The sequence below is a fragment of the Leptodactylus fuscus genome, chromosome 3 (genome assembly GCF_031893055.1).
Source record: "Leptodactylus fuscus isolate aLepFus1 chromosome 3, aLepFus1.hap2, whole genome shotgun sequence".
NCBI classification, from domain to species: domain Eukaryota; kingdom Metazoa; phylum Chordata; class Amphibia; order Anura; family Leptodactylidae; genus Leptodactylus; species Leptodactylus fuscus.
In genome coordinates, this window is record NC_134267.1 from 22,034,681 (window position 1) to 22,049,073 (window position 14,393).

The 14,393-nt window shown below is 47.7% G+C and overlaps 1 protein-coding gene across 1 annotated transcript in view; it reads right to left on the reverse strand.

Moving 5' to 3' along the window:
- The window catches only part of EHD3 (EH domain containing 3), a 40,110-nt gene extending 26,006 nt beyond the window's left edge, over positions 1-14,104 (reverse strand). Inside the window, exons 1-3 of the mRNA XM_075267197.1 lie at positions 13,549-14,104; positions 7,179-7,355; positions 3,056-3,153 (exon numbers count right to left, since the gene is read on the reverse strand). Coding sequence (XP_075123298.1) covers positions 3,056-3,153; positions 7,179-7,355; positions 13,549-13,775 — 502 coding nt within the window. The 5' untranslated portion in view covers positions 13,776-14,104. The remainder of the gene's footprint in view (positions 1-3,055; positions 3,154-7,178; positions 7,356-13,548) is intronic.
- Positions 14,105-14,393: the final 289 nt, after the last annotated feature.

A 14,393-nucleotide genomic window follows, 5' to 3' on the forward strand; every position in this document is an offset into this window, starting at 1 on the left:
TGTTATTGTTGTCAAAGGGGGACTCATGTATAAGGAAACAGCGGGCCCCAATGACGATGACCCCGAGAGAGACCCCTCACGTCCTCATGACAAGTCAGTGTGGAGGTCAGGTCAGCCGTGTTGTCAGGAAGGGAGGGGGGGCGGTTGTAGTCTTTAGCTTTGAGATAAATCAGTGCTGGACCTTGTCGCTTTGTACAGATTTTCCAAGACAAACAAAAATGGTTGTAAAGACTGAAATCCACAAGATAAGACGTTATCACATTGGCCGCCACATTAACCCTTACACTTGGCGCTAGCACTATTTATGACCTATTTAACTGAATATGCCAACACCATCCTTAGCCATAGTGGTGCCAATCTACAATACCAGCTATCTCCCCATATATATGAGCCCATTATATCCCCTGTGTATTGCTGCAGCGGCACAGACTAAATGTTTGATCAATGGCCCAGATCTGAGTAGTAGTAGCATGCACCCAGTGTACCCGACATCTATACACCATGCTGAAATGTGGGGGCCGGTTCCAAAAAAAGGGGACTTCTCCAGGACCCACAGAAGAGAAGTAAATCTCTGGGATACCCCAAGTTATTGTTCTTCCAGAAACAGCACCACCCTTGTCTATTGGCTGTGTCTGGTATTGCAGCTCACTAGAAGTCAACAGGAAAGAGCTTCAATATCACATACAACCTGCGAACAGAGGTTTCACCATTTTTCATTATCCGTGACTATCCCTTTAAATTAGGGGTGTGCCCTAAAAAAAAAAATAGGTGGGGCATAAGACATTAAAAAAAAAAAAAATTGTCAAAGTGCTCCACACGCTGCTCTCCTAGATGTCACTTCTCAAAGGTCCTGGTGCCCAGTGATATATTCTAAGCCCAGTCCTTGGTATCTAGTGTTATGTATAATGTTCCAGCCCTGGTCATGTGTATGTATAGCGCCCACTTCTGGTAGCCAGTGGCATATACAAGGCACCATTGGTATGTACAATCCATAACTCCTACGATTTCCTCCCCTGATACAATAGACTTCCCCATCGATGCCCAGATTTGCTGCTCTGCCCGGTCTATGCACGCTACTATCACTGCAGAGATATCAGTCATGGCAGATGCCGAGTTTTGGGGTTACTACAGGTTGCGCTGGTTAATGCCAGGCCTCGGTGCCAGCTCCTGCCGCCTGGGCTACATCACTGCGGGCTGTCTCTGTGTTTAATAGCTACAGACCTGGCAGCTGCTGAAAACATCACCACAAAGTACAAAGTGTAGTAAACACTGCAAAACAATGTGAGGTTGGGCCGTGTTCACACTTCACAGCCTGCTGACAGAATATTTCCCAACCACGTCCAGGACATATGTTAAATGCTCCATCGCAGGCTGTATATGGAGATTCGCAATCTACTGACTGCCCTTACACTGGTCTAGACTGCACTTTTTTGGTGTGAGAGTTTGTTACAATGTATCAGTGACAGCAATGCTCTGTGAGCTAAACACAGCAGCAGCACAAACGTCTCTTCTATCCTGGACCCAATGCGGATTCTTACTTTGTAGCTATTACTAATTGTGAATATACATTGTATTGTAATTTGTACTTATACACTGAAATAGTGTCAGACTGGGGTTCCTTGGGCCCACCAGATAAAATAAGTCTAGGGATCCGGCCCCCATCAAACAGACTATAGTGAATTGCCGTCTGCCGGCCCCCTGAAGGATCCTCTGTACTCTGGTAAGCCGGTCCGGCCCTGCTTGTATATGAGATTGTTCCAAAACATTGTATAGTAAATTTTACTGATACATTCATCTGTGCGCACAATGGCAGAACGTGGCTGTGTAAAAAAATTGGAATTTGTTTATTATGAAAAATACCTAAAAGTATCTCTGGCTTGTTGGCTTGGCGATCTTACAATGTGCACCAAGGTCAGACTCTCTACGTTACAATGTTTCTATTCACTAGCAGAGATCTTGAAGAATTGAAACAAAGTATACTAGTTGTGGTACATCTCATTACACTGGATGATCCTTTTAAGAGAGTCTGACCTAGCCTAACACTAACTTATCTATCTGCAGGACTGGGGTGATATGCTGGTTCTGGTGACAGTAACCTATCTATCTGCAGGGCTGGGGTGATATGCAGGGTCTGGTGACACTAACCTATCTGCAGGACTGGGGTGATATGCTGGTTCTGATGACAATAACCTATCTATCTGCAGGGCTGGGGTGATATGCTGGGTCTGGTGACACTAACCTATCTATCTGCAGGGCTGGGGTGATATGCTGGTTCTGGTGACACTAACCTATCTATCTGCAGGGCTGGGGTGATATGCTGGGTCTGGTGACACTAACCTATCTATCTGCAGGGCTGGGGTGATATGCAGGGTCTGGTGACACTAACCTATCTGCAGGACTGGGGTGATATGCTGGTTCTGATGACAATAACCTATCTATCTGCAGGGCTGGGGTGATATGCTGGGTCTGGTGACACTAACCTATCTATCTGCAGGGCTGGGGTGATATGCTGGTTCTGGTGACACTAACCTATCTATCTGCAGGGCTGGGGTGATATGCTGGTTCTGGTGACACTAACCTATCTATCTGCAGGGCTGGGGTGATATGCTGGTTCTGGTGACAGTAACCTATCTATCTGCAGGGCTGGGGTGATATGCTGGTTCTGGTGACAGTAACCTATCTATCTGCAGGGCTGGGGTGATATGCTGGGTCTGGTGACACTAACCTATCTATCTGCAGGGCTGGGGTGATATGCTGGGTCTGGTGACACTAACCTATCTGCAGGACTGGGGTGATATGCTGGTTCTGGTGACACTAACCTATCTATCTGCAGGGCTGGGGTGATATGCTGGTTCTGGTGACACTAACCTATCTATCTGCAGGACTGGGGTGTTATGTGCAGAAGTGATGGAAAATGATCATATCACTGTCCACATATACAGGTGCCCTATTACCAGCTATAGATGTGGAGCAGACAGATAATCCCCTAACCCCTATCACCTACATGCCTATGTTAAGTCATACGATAGACACCAGTACAGACTGGGACCCTCACCTCGACTTATCCGCTGTTTCTCTCCGGAGAGGATCCCGGGGGTGTCAATGACGCTGATGCTCTCCAGGACTGGGTTGGGCAACTGTGCACAAACAAACCTGTAACAAATAAACCAGACCAATGTCAATATATTTCCTGTAGAAGGTTTCCTACAAGGCTTTGGGAATCATTGAATCACTGCAGCACAGAGTATTTCAGGTGAGATAGATGCTGATTTCATGGGGGCAGTGACCTGTCCTGTCCTGTGATGATGTTAGTAAAGGCGGGTGACAGGTGTCAAGAGGGAAATGGAGATAGATAAGAACTCATAGGCTGAGAGTTAAATAATGGAAGCAGCACAGAGTATTTCAGGAGAGGAGCTTGAGGGCAGTGACCTGTACACTCAAGAGATATTAAGGAAGACAGGGCTGTATGTGACGGATGAAAAGAGTGGGAGTTAGACAGCGGAAGGATCAGGGTCCCCCTGCAGTACAGATTATTTTAGTACAGGAGTGGCCTGATCTGCTGTTACATCAGAAATCGGGAATTACACGGTTGAAGGAACAGGCTGCACTGCAGCACAGAGTATTTCAGGAGTGTGTTGATTTTGTAGGGGCAGTGACCTGTCCATTCCTGCAATGTTACACGCTGTATCCAGTTAGTCAGGACACGTTGTATAATGCTCCAGTGCACTACAATGCCACCGGCTGCTCGCGGATCCTGCTGGAACTTGCATGAATAGAACTTTCCCATTACATAACGAACCTATTAGAAGGATCCGTCATACAATGGGTCACATGACCAGGGAGCTCTCATGGAGCTGTAATGTTTGTGGAACGTTTTCGCTGCAGAGCCTTCGCTCCAAGTGTGACTTATGAGCTGACAGAAGACGTGAAGCGAAAACTCCAAATATCCATGAAATATATGGAGAATCCACAGTAACTATAAGTATTGGTTATATTTCATCAGATTCTATACGCTGTGACCTCATCTATTGTGAGTAGTGATGTCATAGGCAGAGGTGTTATCTTCAATTGTAACCCTATTTGTGAGGTCAATGAGGTGACTGCTGCAAAAGAAAACCCCCTACAGAATTGACACTTGTCAGTCTATTATTAAGCTTAGTGGCCAGAGTGAAAATTGCAGATTCTCTTTGTGTTTTCTTTCAACACTGTAATGTAAAGGTGTTACTACAGCAAAAAAAAGGTGCCAAATCCGTTACAGACACATACACATTGTATATAATAATACGGCCATACAAGCACAGGCCTCAGTTACCATTTTACATGAGTGACCCGCCCTTTAATAACTACTACACCCATCAGAATAGCTCCGTCACCCGCCATTACTGAACTATTAATTAAAGTTTACACCACATTCCTGCCATGTCACTGTGAACCGTCCTCACACCTCACCGCCCCATCATCGGGCGCGGGCCGCGACAATTCACACCTCAGTCACTGCCACATTCCTGGTGTTCCTTCCATAAGGATGGGGAATGTCATAGAGAGACTCCATGCTAAGCCAACTTCACGCCATATCGTGTCTGACAAGCTGGTTGATAGGGATACGCTGCTTAACCATCCTACAATTGGGATGTCAGGCAATACGTCCTTATAACGTCAGGCTACATTAGGCCTCGTCTGTCAACAAACTGAGACTTTTGCCGATAGAAACGCGTTAGACGTCAGCTTATATTTCCCCAGGCAATGTTAAGACAACGTAAAGTGATTGGTTGCTATACGAACACAGACAGTCGTATTATTAGACAGTTTGGTAATGGAGGCCTGTGGTACCAGTTCTGTCCTGAAGCCTCAGACAGTAGTAATCGTAACAGATATACATAGGGATATATCGCAATATGGCCTCTGTACGAGTCTCACCATGGCGAGTCTGCACTGTATAGTGGCCATGACACCAATATTCACAATACGGGGACGCCATTAGATGAGAATTGTTGTAGGATTATTTACAGGTCATAACATGGTGGTTTTGTAGAGTTTACAGGCCATAAGATGGAGGCCGGGCAGCACCCCCAGGTCGCCTCATGAAATCCCACAACATGACCAGCTTATCTCACGAGGCCCCATAGTGACCCCAAATCACCTCACAAGACCCCACAGCACGCCCAGGTAACCTCACAAGACCCCACAATGCCCCCCCCCCCCCCAAGTCACCTCACAAGACCCCACAGCACGCCCAGGTAACCTCACAAGACCCCACAATGCCCCCCCCCCCCCCAAGTCACCTCACAAGACCCCACAGCACGCCCAGGTAACCTCACAAGACCCCACAATGCCCCCCTCCCCCCCCCCCCCCCAAGTCACCTCACAAGACCCCACAGCACGCCCAGGTAACCTCACAAGACCCCACAATGCCCCCCTCCCCCCAAGTCACCTCACAAGACCCCACAGCACGCCCAGGTAACCTCACAGCGCCCCCCCCCGATCACCTAACAAGACCCCACAGTACACCCAGGTCACCTCAAAACACCTCACAGCACACCCAGGTAACCTCCTCAGACCCCACTGCCCCCAGGTCACCTCACGAGACCTCACAGCGGCCCCCCAGGTCATCTCACAAGACCCCACAGCCTGCCCAGGTAACCTAAGGAGACCTCAAAGTGTTACCAGGTCACCTCATGAGACCCACAGCAGGCCTAGGTAACCTCACGAGACCTGGCAGCACCCCAGGTCACCTCATAACACCCAACAGTATGCCCAGGTAATCTCTGCAGAGCCCCCAGGTTACCTCACAGAGTTCCCAGGTCACCTCACAAGACCCACAGCAGCCTTGGTAACTTCACAAGACCCCACAGCATGCCCAGGTAATCTCTGCAGAGCCCCAGATTACCTCACAAGACCTTGCAGCGCCCCACCAAGTCACCTCACGAGACCCACAGTAACCCCAGATAACCTCACGAGACCTCGCAAAAGCCCCCAGGTCACCTCACATGACCTAACAACACCCCATAGCACGTCCATGTAACCTCGTGAGACCCCACAGTGCCCCCAGATCACCTCACGAGACCTTACAGCACCCCCAGGTCTCTCACAAGACCCTGCATCACGCCCGGGCCACCGTATAAGGCTCTGCATTACATTTCAGCCTTGAGCGTTTCCCTAAAACAAACAGGATAAGAGCAGGATCTGCTTGCTGGCTACGATCTGTTGTCTCTGGGGCATCGCCTCCCATACCCTGCAGTCTCCATCATGCTGTACAACATGTCTTGGAGGTTTCAGTTACAGTACAAGCGGCCCCGGGGGAACATAGATTTTGCTTTTAAGCTTTCAGCAAGTTCCTGGCAGTGCATTACTGCGGGGTGTAAACACTTTTGTATACAGAGAGAAGAAGCTGCCGCTCGCCTGACGACTCCTCTTGTCTAAAAGATAAGACACTGCAAATCCTTCCAGCACCAGAACTGAGATATCTGTAAATGGGATGCTGCAACAGATCTAGACTGGGTTTTACACACAGTAACTGAAGACGCATGGAAGAGGAAAGTGAGGGGGAGGAGAGCGATGATGCTGCACTTTGTGCTATGAGAGGGGAGGAGGAGAAGCAGTGTGTGTGTGTGTATATATATATATATATATATATATATATATATATATATATATGTGTGTGGGGACAGCTGATTTTCTGCTTCTTCCCTTTTCTTCTGACTCATTTGAGTCAGACTGGTTGCTAGGGTTTATACAGTGTTATTAGGCTGCATGGACGTGACTGAGCCGAGTTACGCGGGACACATACCTGTAGAAGGGCCGAGTGTCTGTGGGGAAATGTGGATGAAGAGCCAAGTGTGTGGAGGAGAACATGGATATAGTGGGGCAATACGTGGCAGTGAACACAGAGATAGCGGTGTGTTTTACGTAAGAAGCTGAAAAGGGGCAAGATACAGCTAGACAGAGGCCGAATATAGCTGATGTTTTGTATGCAAGTATGGTGGGTGGGGAGGTCGCCCCCAAAAAAAAGAAGTCTCACCTGAAAGGGGGTCAGACTTTCAGAAAGTTTAGAAACCACTGACATAGATGAAGCAGAGCTGAAGCTGGAACAACTCCGGACTATACTGCAGTTCACTTGCACACTCAGCTCTGCTACATCTGTAAGTTATTAATGACATATAAGCTTAGCACAGACTGACCTGTTTAGAAAGGCATTTCCAAAGGCGTTCAGTTTTCGGAAAGGTTTTTTGGGGTCCACCACTAGAGCGTTGCCTGGAATAACCCCTTCAACATCCCCCTGCATCACCGCAATGAAGGAATCTGTGGTGGGCTCCGGTCCGATCCTCATTCCTGGGAAGTCCTGTTCTAGGAGATACCTGAGGAGGGAAAACACAATGTCAGAGACCCCCGAATTATCAGTGAAGTATTACAGGCCTTATACTTAAAGGATAATTCCATCTATACACTGAGAATGGGCCCATAAAATACTGGGAGCCTCTAATTTTGGACGATACCCAATACAAAATCTCACACTTACTACATCCGAATCCAACACGTCTCACAGTTGAGGGTTTGTTACAAGTATAAGCAGTCCTGACAATATGTATGAACAGCTGGTAGTTTGTTACAATGTATCAGTGCACATAATACAGTTTGCTGAGGAAAGGTTTTTGGCACATACTCTGGACTCACACACAGGCCCCCATTCACTGGCAGACTGGGTCACGGCCATTGTTAGTAACTTCAATTAAGGGATTTGGCAACGCTGTCACCTCCGTACGTGATGAGCGAGATCTCGCACAATGACACACAGTCACAATACTTCTACAGTGTGAAGGCTTCCAGGGTACAATACACCCCTGCACGCCGCCAGGTAAACATGGAGTCATCAGTAGTGGCACTTCACCCTCAGCGCCAGCATCTGCTCAGACACCTGTCTCTGCAATGTGACCAACACACAAACCCAAACCTCTTAAAGCGACAGTACACCTTTCTGACCTCACAATCTATATCCCATAGGTGCATTGCTGAAGACCCCCAGAGACATTTACAGTCATACATGTGACCAATGTCAGTCACTACTTCTTACAATGAATTCACACGCTGGACTCAGATTGCCTTTTCCCCCCAAAGCTTGGAGGAAAAAAAATAAATAAATTGCAATCTTCATTGTGCTCATAAAGCACGGGGGCGTTCCCCTTGCGCTCCGAGCACAGCATCGTCATCCACTCCAGCCCCGCCTTTCTTCTACTCCGTCGGCCGTTCTCCTCCTCTTCTTACAGGATACCACCACAAAATGCCTGATGGACTGTTCCATCTGCCATTTTGTTGTGGTCTTCTGCAAAAAGAGGAGGAGCATGGCCTACAGAGCATAAGAAAGGCGGGGCTGGAGTGGATGACGATGCTGTGCTCGGAGCGCAGGGGGAACGCCCCCGTGTTTTTTGAGAACAACGAAAAATGAAAGAAAATTCAAAAACGACAGCGCGGACCTTCAAGGTAAAAGTAAGAGATGAATGGCCTTTATAAAGTCTATTCCAACGCGCTTTTAGATCAAAATGTGTTTTTTAATTATAGAATCCCTTTAAAGGAAATTACAGAATTTTTAAATCCAGATAACAAAATTTCTAACTTTTTTTCTAATCTGTTTTTATTTTCTGATTGTAGATATTTTTTTTTATTCTATTTTCTGTCCCTGATTATATGGGCGGCCATCTTGCCTGAGCTCCTCCTCTGCTCTGTTAACAGCATTTAGTGATCTGCTTTACAGCACAGTCATGGCCATAGGCAGCAATAGTCTGGATCCAACTCAGTGAGGTCTATGGAGAGTTTTCTAGACAGAGGTGTTATCCTTTATTGTAATCCAGTCTGTGATGTAAATGAGGTGAATGCTGCAATAAAAAGTCCTATAGAGTTGGTAAGTGCCAGACTATTACTAGGCTTAGTTGCCAGAGTTAAAATCTCTGGGATTTTATCACACGTATCCAGGATGGATCAGAAAATTATTATCACTGCATTCCCCTCGACAACTAAATATTGTGCACAGACCTGAATTGCGGGTGGTAAAATCTAATTATAACCTCCAAGAAACACAGAAGACGTTACTTCACATCAGCAGCGTATAATTACCGACATGTCTGGGGATGAAACCCCGGACTAATCCAACAGGATGTAACAGCCATCCTGCTCCAACCCTGCACAAGCTGCAAGACAAAGCTGACAGCTGTACTAGTAACATATACAGCGGCTCTTAAAGGGGTCTTCCACTTTTACATGACTCTACAAGGCCAAGACTTTGCTGCAACACCTCTCCTTGCTGTCAGCAAACTGAACACCTTGCAGCTGAAAAACCTGACTCTGTAGTATGTTAGGTCTATCTGTTTGTGGGAAAGCTGGGTGATAGGCAATATATGTGCCAAGAGAGGATTGTCAAGAGTTCCCAAATGAGCCGCTGGGAAAGCTGGGTGGCAATCACAGTGGAAGAGAATATGGGGGCCATATTAGTCTCTGTTTATTATGGACACCACAAAGCTGTATCTGCTCTGACACCGGCGCCCCCTACAGAACACAGTGACTTCTAATAATATAAGAAAGCAAAATAAATGGGGTACGGGAAAGCTAGCGCCAATTTCCAATAAGACAGATGCGAGAGCCTTAGTCATTACCCAGCATTCCCAGCTGCATAAACAGGACAGGTGAAGGTTAACTACACGGCTCTGCTATATCCTGGGGCGTCATTTCTTTGGTATACGGCCAATGCCAGCCCTTCCCCCCATGAATTGCCTTCATTACCCAGGCCTGCGGTGCCCGCTCTGTATCCGACCGTCCCTCCTGATTTTAACATTCTCCTGTTTTTTTCCTCTACACTGTGCAATGCACTACGTGGAAACAGTCAGTAAGCAGCAGTCGATATTCTGTTATTCCTGGGCAGCCTTTAATTTTGGGTTACCTACTGCATCGATGTTACACATACACTTTATGAACTTGCGTCTATTGACAGATCCGTGAAAATGGACAAAAGTTGGACGTCCAATTTTTTGACAATCCGTATACAGCAACGTACATGTGAACAGCATCATTGAAATCAATGCGGCAGCTTTATTAAGACTGGCGTCTTGTACGGCGGTCATAACATACATCCTGAATTATAAAGGGGTTTCCATAAAGCGCGTGCAAGGCGCAGAACGGGGATGTGGTGAGTGTCTTGCGCCAAATGATCATCTATCTACGCCGGAAAAATGGCGAGGCCTTAGACCGCATCACACGGATCTTCAGTCGCAGAAAATTATATGATAAATCTTCAATGTGTGAATATACTTTTAAGGGCCCCCATAGGAAATCTCACTAGCTGATGCAGCAATGTTATGTCAGGGGCACAAGGGGTTAACTATGTAGTAAGGGCAACAACGGGGTGAACTCTGGATCTGCCGTTTACTGCGCTGATAAGAGGCGCCGATATCTGCTCAGCCCGCCATCACACTATTTAAAGGGGCGCGCACTAAGTGAGGAGAACCCCTTTAAACAGGATTTGTGTACACAGATGGATTACGATTCTGCACAGAGGCCTATAACATGAATAAACCAGCCAGAGTGGCCCCATAATGTACACCAATAATGACAGCAACCAGTCAGAGTAGTGCCAAAATCTGCCCCAATGAGGACAGTAATAAAGAGAATGGTCCCATTAGGCATCCCATAATGACAGTGACCCTCCCCATAACAACATCAGCCAGCTACAGGGGACCCAAAAAGTTCCCTCATAAATGACAGTGACCTCTACTGTGCCCCCATAGTGACATCAACCAGCCATAGTAGACCCATAAGGTACCCAAATAATGAGAGTGACCAGTCAGAGTGACCCCATAATGAGAGCGACAACTAATGTGCCCCCTAATAAGTCAGCGTGGCCCCTTAATAACAATATGCAAATACAGTGGACCCATAAGGTGCCCCCTTCCTAATGACACTCAGTGTCCACCTCCACACAAATAGAGGGACCAATGTGCCAATAGGTGCCCCCGACTCTTATGTGTACCAGGCCTCTGTTTAAGGAGTATTCCGCAGTCAGTAAGGGGTTACCCGACCACGACATCTACCCAACAAACCCTTTTCCCCCCCAGGCCTCCGCGGCTCACCCTATACCTCCCATTAATAATTTAGGGGCTGAAATGGTCTCCGAAGTTGCGGACCCCATTAACCCACATGTATAATTCACCACAATCACATTAGCCACCTTAAAGGGGATGGTAACGCTAAGGTCAGCACATTGTAATAACCTCCCCCTAGTCTGCACAGACTGATACCAGGGAGCAACAGCTCTGGAGTAGCGACCTCCAATGGCTCCAGATTAGATCTCATCCTGCCGCGTCAAGATTTCCCTCTGGAGACAATTAGATGAGGCCAAAAATAGGATTATTAGGCACAGATATGAATTTAGGAAGCGCTCGTCCCCCTTGAGCAAATTTCCCTCTCCAGAATCAACCAATATGGCTGCCATTATATATCATATACTGTATAGTAGAAGAAGTCTCTGAGCAGTACTAAAGGGGGCTGATCTTTCCGAGTCCCCACCATTCCTGAGCAATCAATGCTGTTAGTTTTGGTGCCTCATATGATAACTAGACTCCCTAATGGCAGGAGGGTGGCATAAAGTAAGAGCAGGTAATGGGGAGTGACTCAGACATTCACAGGCAGACAGAGTCACGCCCCCTGTCTGCTCCTGCCTGACACCACCCACCTGCCATTAGGGAGTCTAGTTATTATATCAGGCACCAAAACTAACAGCACAAATTCTCAGGAACGGTGAGGGCTAGAGAAAAAATTTCAAGAATCTGTGGAGGGGCGGCTATTAAAGGGTTAAAGAGCTGGAGGTGGTGAAAGGTCCTCTTTAAGGGGCATTAAAAAAGAGATGTAACCCCTTTAGCACCGCTCAGGGATTTCTGTTACTAGAAACCTGACACAACCAAAGGGCTCCAATTACTATAGAACTTGTGTGTTGTGCCAGTGGCCGGAGGGTCAGGCTGAACCAGGGTCACCTGCTCTGCCGTACCTGGGACACGTGAAAGCTTATTTTTCACTGGATTTCCCCTTTAAGACACGCCAGCTACAGAGCAGCGTCCAGGGACATTCCTGACTCATGTTTGCTACAACAGGTGACTACCGGAGGATGTCCGTACATGTTGTGCCGAGGATTGTATGAAGGCTGAGATGAGAGTTCCCCTTTAATCAGTCTGTAATGATTATAATACACATCACCCCCGTTTGCTGTCAGTCATGTGAAACCTTCAGTTGTCCAGGAATTGTAGGATATTCAGGGGTGGCCGAGGTGGGTGTGAAACAAACAAAGTCACTCTCCTATCCCCGGCGCTCCATTGTACAGTCCTGGTCCCCTTTACCACCTGTTCCGGGGCTCACCTGACCACTCAGACCAATTGGCGGCTTGGGTGACGTCACTGATTCGTCAGCGGTCGGGTGAGCCTCTCATCCCGTTAGCAGTCTCAGCACTGGAGCGAAAGGGGTCCGGGCAATTTTTTTTTAATACACTTACTTACCCTTTCCTATAAATCCTGGACAACCCCTTTAAGTCCCCGGATGTTTGGATTCATTGACAGCAAGCAGGAATCCAAGTGTATCAGAATTTCCAATAATCCCTGGACAACCCCTTTAAAACCCATCTTGACCTTATACTTCTCACAGTTGGGAATGTTTTACAGTTGCACCTAGTGTGTACACTCCTAATGTATTTCTCTTCAGTCTCTTCTCTCTCGGAAGGATGGTGGGTTTTTGTGCCCCAGGTACGGGTTGTTGGGGCGATTATGTTCTTAAGCTTTGCCCCAAGTGAAATAAAGCTCTGGGAGAGGGGGGTGCGATCGCTGGGGGTCCAACTGCTGGGATCCCCAGGAATAATGAGAATGGGGTCCCCGAGTACTCCAGATGATATAACAGTTGTGGGCATGCTCTGAGAGAGGGGATAAGTGTCTGATCGCTGGGGGCCAACTGCTGGAATCCCCAGGAATAATAAGCACAGGGGTCCCCGAGTACCCCATGATTATAGAACAGTAGTGGGCATGCTCAGCCACCACTCCACTCACTTAGAGAGACTTCAGGTCCCATAGAAATCAATGGAGAGGTGGTCACGTGTAGCAAAGCTCCACTCACATGGGGAACTCAAGGACCCAGACCCATTCTTGTGATCACGGGGGGACCTGACCTGATAAGACTTATTAGTAGGAAACCTCCTTTATGGACAGTGGTCAGTGACTACCAGGAACACTTCACCTGTTGGGGAGCTATTGCCATGGGGTGCAGAGATTTGGACCCCCTGACTATGCCCAGGCCATATACAGGTGATTGATCCCTTATTGATAGGCACATAGCAGAGGAGGCAGCATCCCTGGACTGCAATCATTACATGTAGAGTGCCCCTCTGAGGGCACTGACGTAGTCACCTGTACAATGGCGCACAATGAAAAACATCCCCTCTTTTTAAGAATGGTCTCAGTTCTGGGACATCCAATACCTAAGGACCCCGACCACATTATACCCCATTCTGCTAGCACTGGAGCCCCCTACCTGATGAAGGTGGTCTTCCCGGTGGAGTATTGTCCCACCAGCAGGATCATGGGCTTGTTATCAAAATCTGCATCTTCCAGGGCCGGCGAATGAAACTCATGGAATTTGTAATATTCTTCCAGGGGCAGCAGCTTGGTCTTGTACAATTTCTTCAGCCCGTCGCTGACCGTCTGGAAAACTTCAGGATCCTTTTTCCTCCGGTCATCGTTCCCCAGCCAGCTGAACATCTCTGGAGGCAGAAGATCGGAAACGGGGACAATTTAGGGAATTTGCAAAGAAAAATTGCAGGATGGATTGAAAATCTCTGCAGCGAAGGTCTGTACAGTATCCAGGGATGCAGAAGCTGCAGGGATCAGATCTGCAACAATGTATCAAGGTGTCAATGCAAATGATACAATCAGTGATCACAGGCCAATAAATAAAAGCCCCCCCTCAGAGCAATGTGCAGGATGCCAGGGGACCGGACCCTCAGATGCACATCTGCCCCTTCCAGCTGGATTTAAATGCCAGCAGCCCAGGAAACTGGAGTGCACCGGAAGTTCCCATCTCCGGGCAAGGCATCCCAGGATCCAGCTATGGGTGAAGCCGGAGTGGGCGGGGCCATAGTGGTGGGTGCGGCACATGATCTCCTGAGCAATGCAGGGATAATCCAGTGCGGGCTCTGCGTGAGCTGCGGCGGCATCTAGTGGCCCAGAGCGGTAACAACAGGTCACCTTTTACCTTCTAAATTTAGCTCAGCCCTATAAATAAGCGGTGACGTCATCAGTTAATATTTTATAGCAGCCATGACAATAATTAAGGATGTAGTAATTAGCATCAGCTGTAATTAAGCCTGCTGTTAACCC